Here is a 12,890-nt window from a genome sequence, read left to right as displayed (position 1 = left end):
CAGTGTTGGAGACTGCCGAACAATTTCCTCCGTTGTTAGGGTATACTCATGCGAGCATGAGGGCCGCTCTAGAATTATCATCACATCGGACGGACCTGATGCGAGATGAACGGCCTGTCTAACTTCATCCTGGCAGCAATCAAACTCCTGGCCAAAATCCTTGATAAGATCGAGAATATGTAGATCCTCGATTTTGCTGAGACAGACGGGTGGCACTGTCAATATACTCATCACGGATTTGGGAACTGGTATGTCAAGGACACAATTTCCGATATGAGCCATATTTCCGGTAGTATTTCAGATATGCCTGTTAAGCCTCTTTTTAAATAATAAAGCTGAAAATCATCGAGCGGGGTGTGCTGTTATGCGGAACAGTTGCCACATGATCTGACATGACAGAATTTGGAAAATGTCGAATCATCAATTGATAGAGAGGCTTGGTGCGACTTGGATCGCACACTGTGCGGCCTGAGCAGGACAAGAATCGGGTATATCGAAGGATCTGGAGCCCAACCCCGCCAGAGTGGACCATATACGACCCCACTTGCCGTCGACCCGTCGCCCACTTTCGTCCTCAAAAAAGTATAGTCACATACAGTAGACAGCCGGTGTCTTGTTGTCTGTGTTAAGATGGATACGGAGTTTGAAGGGTTTCATGGTCGTTTCGCCAATATCCGAGTGGGTCTCGCTGGAGAGGTTGATCGAGGCATAGGCTTGATTGAGGTATGTTTATCCTAGGAGCCTCGCTCGAACAATATTAAATCAATACTCACAATCATAGGAGCTTTTGAAGGACCTCGACTGCATAAAAGTGTTGTTGAAGCAGACAAAGCTTGATCTAGATAACGAGTGCGAGGCAAGGAGGCGTCTACATCAGGAGGCCCAGAAGAACAGGGAGTAGAAGAAGAGGCTCAGAAGACAGCCATTCGTGATCATACTAATAGACGCTAATATGGATGGCTATATAGTAAACAGGCCCATGTTAAATGAGCCTTTTTAGTGCTCGTTTATCTAACACACAGAACTATCAAAGTTTCATGATAGGTACATCAGCGGGGGCGAGAAGGGCGGCAAAGACGCGGCAGACGCTCTCCTAGCTGCTTTGTAAGAATATGTGGGTGAGGTAATAGAGGCCCCAAATAGAGTAGATATTCAAGTGAGGGCGTTTGCGAACATAAATAGGTTGGGTAGAGTGCTCTAGTGTAAGGGAAGGCTAAAAGATGCTAGCCAGTTGATGGTGTTTATGGCCAATTTTAATAATCACCAGGCTTTTTTCGACTTTGTAGATGTTGGGCCAGGAAAGGAGCGAGCGGATTCCAAAATCCGGGGTAAGTGAGCATCGATTTCCCCTTGCCTTAATACCCCCCTTACCAAGATATATGTTCTAATTTATGTTATACTCACAGAGAGTGTCAAATTCTATGTGGAAAGTTTCCAGTGTAGACCTGTAATACTCGCGTGTGGACATGACACCGGTTACGCTCCTTTTCTCGGCCCATTTATTGGAGATAAGCAGGTTGCGGGACGTATAACTCTGTTAGAAGGAAGCCCATTCCCGGCTGTGATCAGGAATCTGGGTTTGAAGACGACGCGCTTTAGTTCGGTTTTCAACGAAGTTAATCAACCCGGGTTGTCGGCGGGCTCAGAAGGAACGTGGCGATTGGGGGTTGCAGGTATACCTACCTCCCGTGGAATTAGAACTGATTCAGGAGTGCCCTCGGGGCGAGTGTCACCACCAACGGGGTATCATAATACTGCAGCACAAGTGGAAAGGCTAGGCCCGATATTAAAGGATGAGGGTGGACGTCGGGTTGACAGGCCACTATAAGTTGACGAGACAGTTGTGGAAAGGATAAAAAATAACATCCTAAAGCAGAAATTCTGTTTTTCCTTTTTTTTGATTTTTTTTTATCAAGAAGAAGTCTCTGTGCTATTATCTATTCCTTCGTGGGGAGTGTGTTGTGAGGTGTCAAAGGAATCACGCACATAATACGCTCACGGATGAGGAGTTTGATGCTCTGTGGTGGTTAGCACGGCAGGCGCAGTGCTACAAGAGCAAGAAGGCTGACCGAAATTCTACTAATGATTGTTCAGATATAAGGTGTGTGTATAGCCATAGGAGTACGGCGGTACAGGAGGAAACAGGGGTTGTTATGACGGGTAAAGTTCTCTATGGAGTTACATAGTTAACGCCAATTCGTACAGTGATCTGTTTTCTAAGATGGAGAATGAATTGCTCCATATCAAGAACTATTTATCTATAACTCCCTACTTTGATGCCGATAAGGGCCAAACAGAGGCCTTTTATGTCTAAAATAGAATTTGCTACAGAATAATCAGGAGTAAAGTTTGTTTTGGCGTCCACCAAGATTCCGAATATTGGTTGATGCCAAAACAAAAGATAGATTAATATAATATAGATTAATTTAATCTAAATTTATGGAATAGTCTCTTTAACTAGCTATTCTATTTAAAATCTTATAATTCTATATTAAATATTATAATAATAGTTATATAAAAAGCTTTATTTATAAATATTTATACTTGCTATACCGCCTTCTATATTAGGTAGAAGTAGGCCTAGCTCAGCACAGATATTTCCCTCTTGCATCATCGACTGCCCTACCAACGTTTTTCTTCAATGCGCTGATCATCATCTTCACCAAATGTGGCCGGCCGTAGGCAACAATGGCTGCCTACCCTGCCGCCATTAAAACGCTCGCTCCTTCCTGCCATGGTTTTCGCTTTTTCCTTCTCGTCTACATTTCCCAAGAAGTAAGTCAAACTCCCCATTCTACGTTCTGCATCCTACGTTCTACATCCTACATTCTGCATCACGCAATTCCTTACCTCCATCGGCTTATAGCCGGCCTTGATTGATTAATAACAAGATGAAGACTCAGACTGTCCAAGGCCGACCTCATTAATCGTATACGAAAGCACCAAACCTCCACAGACGACAGAGCGCCGACAGAAGATCCGGCGGTACAACATCTATCTATTTCAGACGAGACTCACTGTTTGATCGCCGCGTCTATTCCACTCGACGCTGCTGATACGATCGAAATGGCTCGCGAAGAGCTTGAGAACGCTGCGAAAAATGATCATCTTCATGAAGAATACTTATCTGCCGGCACAGTAGTCACCAATACCCGAGGACGCTTCTGGACGTCTATGGACAGCCAAATGTCTGAATTCCGGGAGGAATTGGCACGTACTACTGTCAGACTTGACGCAAAAACCGATGAACTCCAACGTGCTACCGCCAGACTTGAAATGAAAACCAATGAACTCGAACGTACTGCCGTCGGTTTCCGAGACTTTCGTCACCGATTCATTAGTACCTACAAACGGGATATTCTGAACCAGTCGGACGTTACAGACAAAAACTTTATCCAGCATGGCAACAATATCGTGCACTCTGGAAACGTTAAACGAGACGCTGAGCTGTACACCGGTCCTTATCCACGCCACGACATTTCAGTGTTTCGGAAACTGTACGGTGTCCTTCCGGTAGTCGCTACTACCATCGGTAAGCTTCTAGCTCAACTGTCCGCCCTCTAAAAAATAGATGTCTAATTTTCCCATAGAGTACGAACCGACAATATCGGTACTCGACCGGTACGCCACGATTGTATCCAATCGTCAGTACTCTACGACTCAAAACTTTCACGATTGTTTTGAAAATTTATTTTTGCATTAGCTAAAAAAGAATACACCGGACGTTATCTCGACACTCATGAAGAACCTGAAGTCCAGTACTGGGTGTTTTGGGATGTAGAAAAAACGGATGTCAAAATTTTGATCACCTAAGTCCCGAAGAACGACCGACACGGAAGAAATCCTTTGAACAAGTGAATACTTGTCGTTGAGAAGTCTGTTCCTGCATCGGTTCCTACTCAATATTTCGCTGCCGAGCTTCAGAGAGTGAAGGATGCCGTCGAAAACGACAATACACCCGCTACCACTATCTACTCCGCAGCCCAATGTGAGGATGATATTGCTGCTCTGGTTTACGCCGAGCTACATCTCTACGGGGACGACGGCAAGAAAAAGGCGTCGGTCGGTCCTCCGGCAGTGGTGGTCTGAGGCACCAGGGCAGTAAGGTAACCGAGAGCGGTAACTACTGAGATGGGAATAACCTTATACGGAACCATAAAGGGAATATACTGGCGCACACAAAGGAATATTTCTCCTGTAACTAGCCTGAGGGGTGTTCTCTCTTCCTCTTTCCCCTCCCATATTTGGTTTTCTCGTTGCAGAGTACTCTTAGTGTTTAGGAACTGACTCGTCACAATTTATGCCACTAAGCGTAGTTAGTAAGCATATGCCAAGATCCCGAAGTTCCACATTTTTCGCGACGGCAACTGCCCTTCGATCGTCAATCAACTTCAAAACGTCAACTAAACACTCTTGGTCTCTCGTCAATTCGCAATGAGAACATCCCGGCTCTCGCAGGATACGGCCAAGGCCGTGCACGCCATGTCATCAACGAGCCGCCAGACGCGCAGCTCGAGTGCATTGAACAAGTTCAAGTATTCCACCACTGCCCCTAGCTTGGTATCTCCACATGTAGCTTCAGACTCAACCAATGACGAAACTTCGTCTCTCTCGTCAGCCAATACTGCAGACATTGAGGATTTGCTGGAGCCTCCAGCCAAAAAGCGACGCCGCGTAACCCCGTCTACGAGCATAGCTTCAGGTGTATCCAGCGTTTCGGTTGCTAGACGGGTCAAGAAAGAAAAAGCCACGATAAAAGAGGAGACGTCGATAAAAGAGGAGACATCGAATAACAAACCTCGCGCAACCAAAGAACGCCGAAAACCAGCTCGAAAGGTCAAACTCGAAAATGGCTCTGTGGAAATGCAGCCGCCCTCGAATTGGGATACGATATATGAAACGGTCAAGAAGATGAGAGCAGAGAATCCGACTGCCCCGGTGGACACCATGGGTTGTGCAGAGCTTCACTGGCGGGCATCATCGCCCAAGGATCAGAGATTCCAGACTCTTGTTGCGCTGATGCTATCCTCTCAGACAAAGGACACGGTGACGGCCGTAGCCATGCAGCGACTGCATACGGAGCTTGGAGAAGGCGAGTCTATCCTGGCGCCCAAGATCAAAAAGGAAGAGGACGAAGACAGTGTCTTTCTTGAGGACAAGAAGAAAGACAGTACCTTAAACCTGGGGAACATTCTCGCAGTTTCCCCCGAGCGGTTGAACGAATTAATCCGCACTGTCGGTTTCCACAACAACAAAACCAAATATATCAAACAAACGGCTATCTTATTACGAGACAAATATGACTCTGATATTCCTTCAACCGCGGACGAGTTGATGAAGCTGCCTGGGGTGGGTCCCAAGATGGCGTACCTATGCATGAGCGCCGCTTGGGGCAAACACGAAGGAATCGGCGTTGATGTACATGTACATCGCATTACAAACCTTTGGGGCTGGCATAGCACCAAGAATCCAGAAGAAACCCGTGTCGCGCTCCAGTCATGGCTCCCCAAGGACAAGTGGCATGAAATAAACAAACTGTTGGTTGGCCTAGGCCAGACGGTTTGCTTGTCAGCTGCCCGGCGGTGTGGAGAGTGTGACTTGGCCGGTACCGGACTTTGCAAAAGCGAAATCAAGGCCCTAGTCACGAAAGCAAAGAAAGAGAAGACCGAGGAAGCTCATGTCAAGATAGAAATGTCATGACAACCTCACATGGCCGGCTTTTCTCATCTCATCATCTTGACCTAATGTGGCCGAGCCAACAATGGCTGCCTATCCTGCCGCTCGCTCCTTCCTGCCATGGTTTCTTTCCTTCTCGTCGTCTTGATTTCCTTCTTCTACATCCTACGCTCTACATCCTTGGTACTGCACCACGCAATTCCTTTATTACCTCCATCATTACAGCCAGACTTTATCGACTAATAACAAAATGAAGACTCCGACCGTCCAAGAGTTTAAACGCCAATGCTCCAAGCTCGACTTGCCTGTCTCTGGAAAGGCCGACCTCCTGGATCGCCTACGAAATCACCAAACGTCCACAGAAGTGTTGGCACCTGAGGATAAATCATAGATTGACTACCCAAAAGACTTTTAGTCTTTTGGTGCAGCTGTTCAATATCATATACCGACAATATCGGTACTCAATCAGATCGCCACGATTATCTCTAATCGCCAATACAATGCAACTCAGAATTTCCACGTTTGTTTTGAAAGCTTCATTCTTGCATTAGACAAACAAGGATACACAGTTCATTATCTCGAGACCCATCAAGAACCTAAAGGACAATACTGGCTGTTTTGGAAAACAGTCAAAGCGGATGTCAAAAAGATCACCTAAGACGCCAAAAAAACGACACACAAAACATCCTTTGAACAAGTGAATACCCCCAATATGGCCTCACTAAATAGCTTGCAGGGTTCTTAGGAGTGTCAAATCGGTGCGCGCAGGCCTCGCTGCAGCTTCTTACTTTGTAATTAGAACACCAAAACTCAAGTGATTTCTATATAAATTGTAATTCAATTTGTAACGTATCAAGAAATATAAACGTATCAGATTTCTCCAACTTGCAGGTGGTCTGCAACCGTTTGCATTTTGCAACATTACCATATTGCCGATACGTCGCAGAATAATTCTGTTTTGTAGGTCCTCCACAAAACGCGTAGAAGTAAAAACTGGTCGTTGCCAATCTTTGAACCTAAGGCTAGCTCGGTGAAACTTTTACTGCCTAGCAACGCCACCCTGCCGGCAAAACACGAAACAACAACACAACAACAGACGAGGGTATAAAGGAAGACTGCAAACTGCTTCTTCTCTTGTTATTTCAATTCGCATCCTGTCTGTATTCTTGTGTCATATCCAACATGCCCATCCCGGAGCCTCTAGAACGCCGCAAGCATCGGGATGCACTTCGTGCACTTATGAACCATGTTGCGCGTCTAGATGACCCAGAACATGGATTTGATTCAGATCAATGGAAGATGCACAATATCAAGATTCTGCCTATGGATTTAGACAGAAAATCCGGCAATGCCCCTATATTTTTTACACCATCTCCTACCTCTGTGCTGCTGAATCCTGATGCTGAGTATGACAGCGAAACGCCAGAGGGGTATTGTGACTTTGACTCACTTGAGCCACACCGCAAACGACCAATGGATTGTGCACGTAATGTGATTAATGATTATTCTTTATACATTTGCTCCTGCACTTGGCTTGGAAAAGATGAAATCGTTCGCCATCCAATTTAGTCTAATGTCAGGTAAATTTTCTGTACTTCAATGCGTTTACCGAGCTTGGGCTTCTTCTCACAAGAAACCTTTAGTGTCGGCGATAGGCCTTTTGTGGGCATGACGAAGCATAAATATCCTGAATATTTGGCTATGTTCGCTTATCATATCAAGGGGCCCTCGTACCCGCATGTGAAAGCCGTGATTTATAATAATCTAAATGGCGCAGACGGTCGAATTCTTCGAGGAGAGGCAATGATTGCCCTGGAATTGAGTGGGGCACAGCTGAGGCTATCTAGCTTCATGGGACATATGATTGCACCAGTCAGTATATTTCTACTGTTTAGTTCTTTTTTGTTTCTTTGCGAGGAAAGAGAATGTATATTCTAATGGCATCCATCCCACAGGTCCTTCTTTTCTCCTTCATGGGCCCTCAGCATGCTCGTCTTATTGAAGCTTATTTTGACGGCACCTCTCTGGTGATGCGTCCGACCAACCTATTTGATTTTCGCACAAAGGACGAGGCTGTTCTCAAGACATTTGCCCAGTGGCACTTTGGAGGGCCGAAAGGGGACACGACGGCATTATTGTAGCCTTTGACTCTTTATTGGAAGCATGATTTATGTTTATATTAGGTTTATTATGGCGTGTAATGGATTGAATTATCAGGGTTGGTTTTGTATTGTTTAGGTTTTCTCGTGTGTTTGTTGTTTTTCTCCTATTATGACCGAGGAAGCTCATGTCAAGATAGAAATGTCATGAGACAACTTCCCAAGGTCACTACACTGACTGGGCAGCGGCATTGACTGACTCGAACTCTTCTCTCCTCATCTTCACTTCCCAGCCACCACGTCTCACCTCTCTTTTACAACCTCAAATTTCTTCTGCAAACTCAACTCTCTTCCACAAACTTCCTTCTCTCCTACAACCCCCCTCTCGTCTACAACCCACCTCTCTTCTACAGAAAATCTCAGGCAGCACTTGGATCACAATCCTTAGCCGTGTGGTCTTCGTTTCTGACGACTAGCAACAATGTCGAAAAAACCCAAACTTTTCGGTGACCCCTGGGGCGAACTCTCGCCCTCGTCTGCTTCATCCGGCTCCCCATCCTCCTCCTCTTCTGTGTCCGACTTCTCCGTGAGCCAAAATGCCATGGGAATTATATCTCACCATAACTCTGACAACGGTGATGAGCGGTTCCTTGGGTTATCTTTCGAAGTATGGGTGCAAATATTCCGTTACGCAGGCATCATCTGTCCTTGAACTATCGATCTAGTGACAGCAAATCACCGCCCCGTGCGGCCTTTCGCAGGCAATATTTCTCATGCCGCGATGAGAGCCACGAGCACCGATACTGTGACATGCGCCTTACATCGTTCTTCCTTCTCACGACGACCCTGCGCCCACACTTCTTTCCTACCGATGCTTGCAGTTTCATCACAGGCTAGGCAAGTGACTCACAAAGCTATTTTTCAAGAGTTTTCGCTTGCCTTCACTCTGCGCACTATGGAAGATTTGATGGGGTTGAAACAAACCTTACGAGGATTTGCGCGTATGGCTCCACTGGAATATAGCCTCAAAAGAATTAAAGTTGTCTTGAAATCATATGACGGACGTCAACTCAAGGGTACGCACAAGAGAAAGCCCGCCCTTAATCTCTACAAGAGCTTTTGTGACTATGTTGGAGAAAAGCTACAAGGCACTCTCAAACACTACGTTTTTGAATGTCGTGTCGCTGATGAAATGGTGACACGCGAGATTGTTGATAAAATGAGAAACAATTTCCAGATGCTTGACTCCTGCGCATTTCGCTTCGAATACTCCGGCCCAGGCTCCATCTTAGAAATTGCAGGGGACGCCGCCGCGAAAACGATTATACCCAAAGAGCACACTTCACAACCATTCCGGTTTATGGACTTGCCAAATGAAATCAAAGAGATGATTTTGAAGGAAGTCTTGGTCAATCGTTGGGATTCAATGCGACTAAGTGAGGAGGCTAAAAACGGATACATCTATCTGCCGAGAATTATTTACTTCCCACAGCTCTTCGGCCCTTCGCATAAAATGTCATGCTGCTCGGATTGCTCAGCTCATTTTGCCAGAGGTTGCTCTTGTGTCTCTAGATCGTCGTACTCAACCACCTGTGCTTGCTTCACTTCACCAGTCCCGATATTCTTGACCAGCAAGTTCATGTACAGCATGGCTAGCTATGTCTTTTTTACTCGAAACACTTTTGCCTTTGACGGCCATCCATATAAAACAATTTCTATCATATCAAAAATTCCACAGAAGCATGTACAACTCATTCGACGCATCGTTATGTACATCAAACCAACCTGTGCTAGGGATGGATATGTTCACATCGCCAACTTTATGTGCAAAAAGTTCGACCTAACGCGCCTCACACTCAACATAGAACATGATCATTTTTCTAAGGACTATGGTTCTTCTAAGATGCTCGTTGACCGGTTCAAAATACTCATTGCTCGGCTCAAAGAAGCCAACACAAAGCGCGAAGACGCAAACGCTAAGGAAAATCTAGCACCATAAGCGCCTATTGGCAGCTCTTGGATCTCGATCATTGGATGGCCGATTCTTGTCACTAGCGGTCTTTCTTGGTATTGTTGCATAGTTGCACAATCATATTTACTGGGGTTTGTTGGGAAAGGTTCTATTTACAGTCTTTGGCCTATCTTCCAAAGACTTTCTTATTCATCTATCTTATTTTGTTTCGCATTTCGGATCATATAGCTCATATTTCAGCACCTGGTTCATCTGGTTTGGGTTAATACGATTGTTTTCATCATTAATAGTTATAAATCATATTCAGCGTCATTCTAGCTACATTCTAAGTCAACTTCAATTTCAGTATACTCGATATTCTTTCTAATCCAGTAATTGCAAACCCCTCAGTATACCTTAAAATGCAGTATATCACCATTATTATATCATTTCCTAAACTTGAAATTATACACCATATTTTCATCATCAATTGAGACCGCAGTATTGACTTTCAAGACAAATTATAGTGTGGTGGTTGACCTGATTTTCGACGCCTCTGATATCACGTTCAACGACGACACGCAAAACATCCTTTTAACAAATATATACCTAGATCCTATTAGTATGAGTTGATCCCTAGAAATTTAACTTGATTGTATATCACCAGCTTCGAGTCTATTCAAGCACGATGACTAATCCAGCGAATGCGGGGAATAGCTATCAGGTGTGCGGGGAGCTACACCGAATAATTATTTCTTTCATTATCAGCGATATCAGCTTGCAGCAGCCATGACTCGAATGTGATATTTTAAAACGCCAAACACACAAAATGGCACCAACACCCGTCCCAATCCCCCTCTTCGCCCAAGCACAACGAGACCTTTTACTCAAAGAGCACGAAGCCGAAAAGCTCTCGTCTGCGCTCGCCGCAAGCTCGACAAACACAGTCTCGCCGGCCACGCGCCGCACGCTACAAGCCTCGGGATATGCACTCACGGGTATCATACTATCGCAATGCCGAACGGGTATGGGCGGAAGAGTCGTGGGCGAGTTTGAGCCTGACGCAGCGGTGCTCTCGTCGGTGGACGGCGAAGGCGGCGACGGACAACCGCGCTTAGCTGCTCATGGAATTAGGGTTGGAGATGTTGTCCGCGTTCTTGAAATTGCGTCGGGGAAGAAACCTGGGAAGGAGAGCAAAGATGGGTCCAAACCAGGCTCTTCGAGTAATGGGGCCGAGGGGGTGGTTACAAAAGTGTCGGAAAAGGGTCTTTCGGTTGCCTTTGGACAGAGTGGTGGTGGTGGATCAAATTCAAAGGCAGAGGAAGAGGTAGTGGATGACCTCTGGGGGAAGAAGTTGTGGCTGTATGTTGTGCTTTCTCCATGCAATTATAGATATGATTTGGCTAAGCATATTGTGACGATAGAGTGAAACTTGCCAACGACGTGACACATCGACGACTCAACCAGACCATGGAGAAGATGGAAAAAATGACAGAATCAGACCACACGTACTTTATGAGGGTTCTGTTTGGCCATCAGACGCCATCGTCTCCTGATTACGATTCCATTGGCCAGCTGGACTTTATCGATCCGACTCTGAACGATTCCCAGAAAGAGGCGATACGATTTGCTTTGGCATCGAAAGAAATCTCCTTGATCCATGGGCCTCCAGGAACCGGAAAGACACACACTTTAATCGAGCTTATTCTACAACTAACTCGCCGGAACAAGAGGATATTAGTCTGTGGGCCGTCCAACATATCAGTCGACAACATCGTCGAACGACTTACTCCTCACAAAGTCCCGATTGTGAGAGTCGGACACCCTGCTCGACTTCTTCCGTCAGTCTTGAGCCAGTCTCTCGAGGTCCTTACGCAAACGTCAGATGCCGCAGAGATTGTCAGGGATGTGAGGAAGGAGATTGATCAGAAACAAGCAAGCATCCGCAAGACAAGGAACGGTCGAGAGCGACGGGAAATATATGGTGATTTGAAGGAACTGCGCAAGGAATTCAGGCAGCGAGAGTCGAAATGCGTCGACAACTTGGTGACGGGAAGTAAAGTAGTCCTTGCTACATTACACGGCGCGGGCGGCTATCAGCTCAAAACCCAGAAATTCGACGTTGTCATCATCGACGAGGCCAGTCAGGCATTGGAAGCGCAGTGCTGGATTCCATTATTATCTGCCCCGAGGGCAGTGCTAGCAGGTGATCACCTACAACTGCCACCCACGATCAAATCAACAAACATGAAAACAAAAGAGAAATCAGAAAATAAAAAGCCCAAAAATACCGAGAGTGAAAATTCGCCTGCTTTAAAGGGAATCACCCTTGAGAAGACCATGTTTGATCGATTGCTCGACCTGCATGGCCCATCAATCAAACGAATGCTGACAACTCAGTACCGAATGCATGAAAAAATCATGAGATTTCCGTCCGATGAGCTTTACGAGGGTAAACTTATGGCAGCAGATGCAGTGAAAGAGCGTCTCTTGAAGGATCTTCCGTATGGAGTGGAAGATAATGACGACACGCGGGAGCCGGTTGTCTTCATAGACACCCAAGGGGGCGACTTTCCAGAAAAGACCGAAGACGAAGACGCCACGAAGAAGAGCAGCTTGCTCGGCGAGAGCAAAAGCAACGAAATGGAAGCTGCATTGGCCGTTAGGCATGTGGAGGGTCTAATAGATGCAGGGGTCAAAGCGGAAGATATTGCCGTTGTGACTCCTTACAACGCGCAAGTAGCGCTGATTTCCCAGTCCTTGAAGGAGAAATACCCCGGTATTGAAATAGGAAGTGTGGACGGTTTCCAAGGACGAGAGAAGGAGGCGATTGTTGTTAGTTTGGTCAGGAGTAATGAGAAACACGAGGTCGGGTTTCTAGGAGAGAAACGTCGATTAAACGGTATGCAACATCGCTGGGTTTGTAAGAACTGTCAGTTAATTCCAATTTATAGTTGCTATGACACGTCCCAAGAGACATCTTTGCGTTTGCGGGGATTCCGAAACAATCAGCAAGTATGCAACATCTTTCTGTCTCAGTGATTCATCCTATCAGAGAAAATATCTGACTTTTTTTTAGGGGTAGCAAGTTCCTCAAACATTGGATGGACTTTTTGGAAGAGCACGCTGATCTACGATATCCTGACGCAAGCGAGCTACTTTGA

General features: G+C 45.8%; 5 protein-coding genes across 5 annotated transcripts; all 5 read left to right on the top strand.

The window, feature by feature from the left end:
* Positions 1-2,688: 2,688 nt before the first annotated feature.
* Positions 2,689-4,089, top strand: TRUGW13939_03983 (uncharacterized protein; the record flags this gene model as incomplete). Its single annotated transcript, XM_035487161.1, has 5 exons — positions 2,689-2,775; positions 2,914-3,532; positions 3,591-3,644; positions 3,704-3,765; positions 3,877-4,089. 5 exons carry the CDS (start codon positions 2,689-2,691, stop codon positions 4,087-4,089), a joined length of 1,035 nt encoding a protein of 344 aa, XP_035343054.1.
* Positions 4,090-4,434: 345 nt separating this feature from the next.
* Positions 4,435-5,700, top strand: TRUGW13939_03982 (uncharacterized protein; the record flags this gene model as incomplete). The annotated part of the gene is made up of 1 exon (XM_035487160.1): positions 4,435-5,700. The coding sequence occupies one exon, from the start codon at positions 4,435-4,437 to the stop codon at positions 5,698-5,700; it is 1,266 nt and encodes a 421-aa protein (XP_035343053.1).
* Positions 5,701-6,858: 1,158 nt separating this feature from the next.
* TRUGW13939_03981 (uncharacterized protein) lies at positions 6,859-7,817 on the top strand (the record flags this gene model as incomplete). Its single annotated transcript, XM_035487159.1, has 3 exons — positions 6,859-7,082; positions 7,320-7,548; positions 7,632-7,817. The coding sequence occupies 3 exons, from the start codon at positions 6,859-6,861 to the stop codon at positions 7,815-7,817; spliced, it is 639 nt and encodes a 212-aa protein (XP_035343052.1).
* Positions 7,818-8,256: 439 nt separating this feature from the next.
* TRUGW13939_03980 (uncharacterized protein) lies at positions 8,257-9,774 on the top strand (the record flags this gene model as incomplete). The annotated part of the gene is made up of 2 exons (XM_035487158.1): positions 8,257-8,479; positions 8,537-9,774. The coding sequence occupies 2 exons, from the start codon at positions 8,257-8,259 to the stop codon at positions 9,772-9,774; spliced, it is 1,461 nt and encodes a 486-aa protein (XP_035343051.1).
* A 781-nt stretch (positions 9,775-10,555) lies between these two features.
* Positions 10,556-12,890, top strand: TRUGW13939_03979 (uncharacterized protein; the record flags this gene model as incomplete). The annotated part of the gene is made up of 4 exons (XM_035487157.1): positions 10,556-11,088; positions 11,151-12,628; positions 12,681-12,741; positions 12,806-12,890. 4 exons carry the CDS (start codon positions 10,556-10,558, stop codon positions 12,888-12,890), a joined length of 2,157 nt encoding a protein of 718 aa, XP_035343050.1.

This window comes from Talaromyces rugulosus, chromosome II (assembly GCF_013368755.1).
Source record: "Talaromyces rugulosus chromosome II, complete sequence".
NCBI lineage: Eukaryota > Fungi > Ascomycota > Eurotiomycetes > Eurotiales > Trichocomaceae > Talaromyces > Talaromyces rugulosus.
This window is presented reverse-complemented; position numbering and strand designations above follow the sequence as displayed.